The sequence below is a fragment of the Melospiza georgiana genome, chromosome 21 (assembly GCF_028018845.1).
Source record: "Melospiza georgiana isolate bMelGeo1 chromosome 21, bMelGeo1.pri, whole genome shotgun sequence".
Lineage (NCBI taxonomy): Eukaryota > Metazoa > Chordata > Aves > Passeriformes > Passerellidae > Melospiza > Melospiza georgiana.
In genome coordinates this window covers 2,442,973-2,450,580 of record NC_080450.1, presented here as the reverse complement: position 1 = coordinate 2,450,580, position 7,608 = coordinate 2,442,973, and the positions used below count along the sequence as shown (strand labels likewise).

Genomic DNA, 7,608 nt, shown 5'->3' with positions numbered 1-7,608 from the left:
AAACCAGCAGCAACTGGTTTTATTTGCACAGTCCTTGCAGATGTGCAGTGAAGCTTTTTCTCCCTTTTTACAGCAAGAATGAGCTGAAGAAACTCAGATGTTGTGTGCTGAGCACAACCACCCCCGCAGCACAGGGTCCAAGAGACCTCATCACCTTCAACACACTCCAACCCTCACAGCTCAGCAGCAAACGCTGATAGAAATCAGAATTTCAGGCTTCCATGCTTCAGCATGGGGAGTCTGGGAGGAGTTCATCATTTATTGATGAAATATAAAGGGACTATCACATTACATGACCTAATAATCTTGGGTGGGCTCCATATCCAAGAAACAACAACAATATAGTCAATTAAAAATCCCTAAAATCCTTTTGCTTGCAATTTTAATGTGCTTTAGGCTCAGCACCAAGAAGTGTTGAGCAACTCCTGGCTGTGGTGTGAGCTGAGCTCTTGTGTAAAACAGCATCTGCTGAAGGGACCTCGGAGCTAATAGAGAGCAAATTCTTGGAAGTGCGTGGGAGAGATGTCACTGGCAGGTAATTAATGAGAAATGAGATAAAACCGAGTGGCCACAAGCATGCACTGAGGTGTTACTCCAACAGACAGGGCAGAATCCTCAAAATGACATGGTCCAAGCAAAACAAGGATTATTTTGCCTGGTTAATGTGGGAACTGAAAGAAGTAAAGCACAAAGCCCCCTGTCAGATTTTTGCAGATGAGACGTGTGCTTTTAACCATCCATAAAATATCCATGAGGACCTTTAATGAGCAAAAGGATTCAGTGGCTCCATGTAAAAGAGCTCTGTTCACATGGCCAAACTGCTCTGCTGTCACATCTGGAGCTAAAATCTGCTTTTCAACAAAATCCTGATCTTCCCTAAGTGATTCTCAGGTAGAAAAATCGGAGCCGTTGCAGATCTAATCCCTTCAAGTCTTCCTGTCATAGGGAAGGAAGATTGACGTTGTCTTGTTCCCCTGGGGGACAATGCCTCCTGGTGCTGACAGGCAAAACAGACATTATCTTCCTCCAGATATTTCTATTCAGCCCTCAGGGGCTGAATCTTGGTGTGATGAGACAGCAGGCACTGAAATGCTGGAAAAGCAGCTGCAACAAACGGGCTGCAAACACTTGCCCTGGGTTTTGCCACCATCTCTAAACAGTTTTTCCTCACTGATGGTCTCACTAAACCCAGGTGTATAAAAATTTGAATTTAGTGTGTAATAACCTCTAGACTTCCTTGAATAAACTGTGGGTTTAAACTTGCTATTACTTGGTTGCTTTTTCACCCCGCAGAAATGAGGATCAGGAGGTTGTGTGTGTCACCTGCACATCTCCACCTCTGCCATGAGGTTTGTTTCACAGCTAAAGCCCCTTGCCAGGTGGATCTAAGGGTCCCATGGAGTAACCTCAGCGGGCTGACAGTCCCAGGAGATCCTGGGGTGGACAGTGGCACACCAGGAGCTCATCCTGGACATGCCCCATGTCCCCTGTGAGGTCACCCCTCAGTGCCCACTGACCCCAGGCTGCTGCAGGGTTTGGGCAGCTGGGGGAAATGTGGAACAACTGATTTCTTTGCTCCGGTGGTATTTTAGGAGGATTTTTTTTAGAGGCATAAGATGGACAGAACTTTTAAATCCAAACTTTAGCTTACACTGAAGGTAGGGAAAGAAACCTGCTCCTCGTATGTCCTGGATCATTTAAAATACTGAGCTGGAGCTGCTGCCTCCTTGTAGTGCTGAGAAACACTGGAAATAAATCTCTGCCACAAGCTGAGCTCCATTTGTGTGTTATTTAATCTCAAAGCAAGGTTTAAAAGACTCTGTTGCCTTTAAACACCCCTAAGCTTGACCCAACCTATTAGAAAGATGCCCCGTCCCTCACCAACACATTGTACCCTCATCCAGGGTTATTAACGGCATTATTATTTACTGGGGGGTTCCATACCTTCAAAATAACATTTGCTATTTAGGTTTAGGAAGAATGCTTCGGCCTTACCTCAGCAGGAAGGTTTGAGAGGACTCCAGAGCCTGTCCTGAGGAGCAGAGGTGCTGAGCCTCCCTGGGCTTGACTGGCTCTCCCAAAAACTCCCAGCTCTCTTTTCCCGTTTTTTCCCCCCTCAGGCACTCCTGCAAAAGACATTCCTCACATCATGGGTTCTTTCGTTCCCCTGGCTTCCTTGTCCTTCCTCCCTGGCCGGGCTCCAGCTTTATTTGTGTCAGAAGAAGCAAACAGAGCACATCGCTGTTGGGGCGCTGGAGCGCCTCGTCCGAGAAGTTAACTCGGGACATTCTTGAGTGGTGGCCAGGAGAAGAAAAACCAGCCCCACAACAAACCACACAGAAATCCTTTCTCTAGCAAACTCTGCTGTGTTTCTCAGTGCAGCAAGTGGGGCTGAAGTCAACAGAGATGTCACAGCACAGCCACGGGAGGACAAAAGGTGGCAAACTCTTCCCGTGCCATCAGCCACAGAGCAGGGGCAGCAGAGAAGTGCTGCCTCCTGCATAGCTGCAGCTCTTCCAGCTAAAAAACATCTTGGAAACGCTGAAATAAACGTCTCCTGACTAAGCCCACACTCCTAAAGGGGATGGGTTTGGTTTCAGCCCAGGCTCTGGAGCGTGGCTGCCCAAAGCAGCATCCTTGGGCTGAGGGACCAGGGCTGGGAGGGAGCCTGAGCAGCTGGGACAGGAAAAGTGGAGCAGCTGGATTTGCTTCCTCCTGCTCTGCCTAGCAGGAAAAAAAAAAACACCCCTAAGGTTTAAATCCCATTCAGATGTGTCAGAGCGAGACAGACAGCTGAGGTGCAGTAAGTCAGGGCACGGGATGGAGTTAAACCTGTCCCCAGAACATCTCCTGGGTGTCCAAACCTTCTCCTCCCCTCCTTCCCAAAGGACAACCAACAACCCTAACCTGAAGAGGGGGAGCTGCCAGGTGCCAGGCAGTGAATCTCAGTCTCCTCCCTGCCCACCACCTTGGCAGAGCCCCGATGTTGGGAGATCCAGGTGGAAAACAGAACCCCGGGGTGTGGGTGGCTGCTCTGGGCACTGCTCCTGGCAGGAGCAGCCCATCCGTGAGCCAGGGCAGCCACCTGCTGGTACCTGCAGTGCCCAGACAGACATCCCTGCCTGGAGTGCATCCCTGGATGCAGGGAGTTCCTGTTTCGTTTAGTTTTTTTGTTTGTTTGTTTGTTTTTTGTTTTGTTTTGGGTTTGGTTTTTTTTTTTTTTTGTTTGGGTTTTTTTTTTTTTTTGTTGTTGTTTTTTGTGTTGTTTTTTTTAAATTTACTTTTTAACTCTAGCCCTAGCAGGCAGATAATCCAAGAGATGATGCTGACCTGCACAGACAGGGGCAGGGTGATGGGGCTTGCCCCCAGCTCCCCATCAGTTGCCCCATCCCTCCCAGGCACCCACCCTCTCTTCCCAATGACCAAAGCAAGGCTCAGCCTGCTGTCCTTCTTCAGCTCCATTTTGGGTCAAAGCACACCTTATTTTGACTCTAATTAATAACTGGCTTTTATAGATGATGATAAAAGAGCTGCCAGTTTTCATTACATTTATCCAGCCGCTGCTGAGTCCTTTCCTCTGTCCCTGGCCCCAGTGGGGGGGATGAGATGGGCCAAGTTGGCCTGAGCTGGAACTCACAGCAAGAGCAGCTTTTTGGGTCAAAATTTGGTCCCTCTCTCTCCCAGGAATCAGGCTAGCTGTGCTGGCCACATCCCACTGGGCAGAGGGTGAGGATTCTCAGGTCTGACAAGGCAGAGACCTGGTGTCCTCCTGCTATGGATGAGTGAGGTGTCGGAGCCTCCCCAGGGTTTGCTCCTGGTTCTCCCCAGGGGCTGAGCCCCCATCCCAGCCCAGTGTCCCTCACAGCTTCAGGGTCAGGAATTCAAACCCCACGAGCCACCCTGAGCAGGGGCACAGATGAGATATGTCAAAGGATAAAGGCTTTATTTATTAAAATAATAACTCTCTTTTCTCTGTGAGGCAGAACACCTGCAGGGCTGTGTGTGCTGTGACGTGGGTCACCGAGTGCTGGGGCTGCAGCTGACCACAGCTAGCAGTGATTTCACTGATGAAATTCAGTCACACTGATGAAATGCATGGAGTATTTCCCACTGTGGCTCCAGGAATCAGGGCTGAAGGGGTCTCTGCTCCACAGCCCCGTTGGAGGCCACCTCCAGGTCGTGCTCCTCTGCATCCCTGGTGAGGTCTACAAACACCTGCAATGGGAAAGCACCCCATCATTGCCATGGACTGGCTGTATTTGTGCTGGTCACAGCTTATTTCTTCCTTTCTCAACCTGGAGCTCCTGCACAAGCCTACCTGGTGCAAAGTGTTCAGTGACAAGCTGTACTCCTCAAGCTTGAAATTCCGTTTGGCTGCGGAGGGATGGAGAAAGCATCCTTAAAACCCAAATCCACAGAAACCATTTGAAAGTGATTTCCTTATTTTACGGATTGTTTCCTTTTACCTGCTTCTAGCTGGGAGAAAGACCTGGACAGAGGTAGTGCGTCTGCCACTGGAATCTTGTAGGTGAGCATGGATGAAGTCCTGAAAAAGTAATGAAAAAAATGAATTATTCATCTTGTGACTCAGCAGTGCAATGTTGCAGATATATTTTAATGAAAAATCCTTTCCTTAGGATTTTTCCTCCTGAGAAGCTGAGAAGCCTCAGGAACAAAATGTAAACAATGATTATCTGCTGCTGTGGAATGCAACAGGTGGATCTGTGATTTGTCCATGTTGGTTTGTTTGTAATTAATGGCCAATCACAGTCAGCTGGCTCGGACTCTCTGTCCGAGACAGAAGCTTTGTTATCATTCTTTCTGATTCTATTCTCAGCTTAGCCAGCCTTCTGATGAGAACCTTTTCTTCTATTCTTTTAGTATAGTTTTAATGTAATATATACCATAAAATAATAAATCAAGCCTTCTGAAACACGGAGTCAACATTCTCGTCTCTTCCCTCACCCAAGAGCCCCTGTGAGCGTGGTCACAGTGCAGTTTGGAGGGTTTGTAGGATAACTGTGCTCCAGGTGAATCACTGAGCAAGGTCAGCAGGAGGAAGAGAGCATCCCAACCCAAATGCAGGCTGTGGGCAGCCCATGGGCACTGACCTTTCCTGCCGAGCTGCCTGGGGGAAGAGGTTCAGGATTTCGGTGTGCAGAGCATCGCTCTGCCCCGCGTCTGTCATCTTGAGTTCTAGGCGGTAACTGGTGCCAAACTTCCTTTTGAGATCCTCAAGGGAACCGATGTACCTGCAGAGGAGGGGAAACACAGCTCAGACCACGACAACCAGAAAATAAATCCATGGCTTGAGGGAGCTGAGGAGTGGCTGTGCATCCTCTTATTCATCAGCTCTTCATGCCATGCTACCTCCCACAAAATTGATTGTGACACACGTGGGAGCATCCTAACCAGTATTTGCCATTAGATAAGGAACTGATAAAACCAAACCAACCCCAGCTAACCCCAAAATAATCCCAAAATAACCCCAACCCCCAACTAACCCCAAGCTAAGCCAAACTAACCCCAACTAACCCCAAACTACATCCAAACATAACCCCAACCCCCAACGAAGCTAAACGAACCCCAACCTTACCCCAAAGTAAGCCGAACAAACCCCAAACAAACCCCAACCCCCAGATTAACCCCAAACTAACCCCAAACTAACCCCAAACCCAAACTAACCCAAATGTAACCCTAACCCCCAATGAAGCCAAACTAACCCTAACTAACCCCAACCAAACCCCAACATAACCCCACTCTAACCCCAAATGAACCCCAACCCCAGATTAACCCCTAACTAACCCAGACTAAAACCAAACTAACCCAAACATAAACCCAACCCCCAACGAAGCCAAACTAACCCAAATTAACCCCAAACTAACCCCAAACAAAGCCGAAAGACCCCCAAACGACCCCCAACCCCAGATTTACCCCAAACCAACCCAAGCCAGCCCCAAGCCCAGCCCAGGTGCCGTGCCCACCGGAGCCGGCCGCACGCCAGGACGGCCACGCGGTCGCAGATCGCCGCCGCCTCGGGCAGGGACTGCGTGCACAGGATGGCTGCCCGCTCCCTGCTCCTCATGGAGGCCTCCAGCATCCTCCTGCCAACACAGGGACCACAGTCACTTCCTGGCAATGGCCACAGGAAAATCTCCTGGCTTCTCTTTCTGCCTCTGCCAAGGTGGGGGTTGAAGCGCTAGAGGCGGTATTCAACGTTCAGGTTTAGATGTTTGTTATTTCTTGTCTACATTAAGTCATCAGTTCAACAGCATTCTACTGACAGGATGCACAACAGCTAACTATCTTTCTATACAAGGTCTTTTGAAGCCAAACTATCCAATTAAGGAATGACACCTAAATTATTTTCACTTTTAACCCAATAACTGATCACTTGAAGTCCGCAATGCAGGCTTTTCTGTCCAATTACACAAAACCACCCAAACCCATGGAGAAGAAGGAAGAAAAAGGTGAAGAAGAAGGAGAAGAAGGTGAAGAAGAAGGAGCAGCTTCCACCCTAAAACCTCCATCTTGCTCTATGTATATTACTATTCTAAAACCCCAAACTCTAAGTTTTCCACCCTGTGATATTACAAACTTCCAATCAAACTCTACACCCATAATCCCAGGGTTATCAATCAATTTTGGAAGCTTCTCCACAGCCTCAGGCCAATTGCAATATTTTCTTGTGGGTCTGTGCCCTTCAGCACAGAAAGTTGAAAATTCTCAGCATCCAGGGCTCCAACACTGGTCTATGTCTCCCTCCATAGAAACAACTTTTTAAAGTTATTAAAAAGCAGAGAACTATTTAAAAGACTTCAGTTTTCTCGTTTAAAGATGACCTGGATGCCGCTGCTATGTTGTAATTTGTCATGTCAGCATCCCTCCAAATTTGTTGCACTGATGAAAAGCTGAAGCAAACACCAGCCCTGAATGCCTCAAAGGAGAACTTCCTACAAATTCTTCCCTTGCTCTGAAGAAAACAGAAATTTGGGCTTCTGTACCAAATGCATGGGTTCAGCTGGTGCCTACTGAAATTTTTTGGGGTGTATTAATGACCATTATGTGGCCATTTTCTGAGGTGTAATAATGACCATTTGGGGTCATCTTTTGGGGTGTATTAATGACCATTATGGGGTCATTTTCTGAGGTGTAATAATGACCATGATGGAGTAATTTTTTGGGTTTATTAATGACCATTATGTTACAGGGTTTGCTGCCAGCTGAGTGAGGAGCTCAGCAAGCTCTCGCTATCCCCTGGGCATTGGGAAAAAGGGAAAAGACAGATCTCCAGTGTCCCCTCTGCCTGCCCAAGAGTTCCTGCAATGATGGGTGAGCCCATCCTGTTAATCCTGCCCCAGATTCCCATTCCTGCCAGGCCAGGGCTGCTCACCACATGCGGCGCTGCCCTTTGGGGTCCACACTCACGGAGGGCTCATCCCAAAGCATCACTGCTGGGCCTCCCAGGATGCTCAGAGCAAATGACAGCTGGAATGGCAACAACATCAGGTCAGGGCTCTTTTATTTACCTGCAAAACTGGTGCACCTTAATCCCCATGAATTTTTCAAAGATGAAGCTCTTGATTCCGAAGTACAAAAGGAACAGGG

General features: G+C 48.2%; 1 protein-coding gene across 1 annotated transcript in view; it reads right to left on the bottom strand.

Moving 5' to 3' along the window:
- Positions 1-3,982: 3,982 nt before the first annotated feature.
- Positions 3,983-7,608, bottom strand: part of LOC131092134 (ATP-binding cassette sub-family A member 9-like) — a 31,539-nt gene continuing 27,913 nt past the window's right edge. Inside the window, exons 34-39 of the mRNA XM_058038674.1 lie at positions 7,394-7,488; positions 5,985-6,104; positions 5,112-5,252; positions 4,467-4,546; positions 4,319-4,374; positions 3,983-4,215 (exon numbers count right to left, since the gene is read on the bottom strand). Coding sequence (XP_057894657.1) covers positions 4,126-4,215; positions 4,319-4,374; positions 4,467-4,546; positions 5,112-5,252; positions 5,985-6,104; positions 7,394-7,488 — 582 coding nt within the window. The 3' untranslated portion in view covers positions 3,983-4,125. The remainder of the gene's footprint in view (positions 4,216-4,318; positions 4,375-4,466; positions 4,547-5,111; positions 5,253-5,984; positions 6,105-7,393; positions 7,489-7,608) is intronic.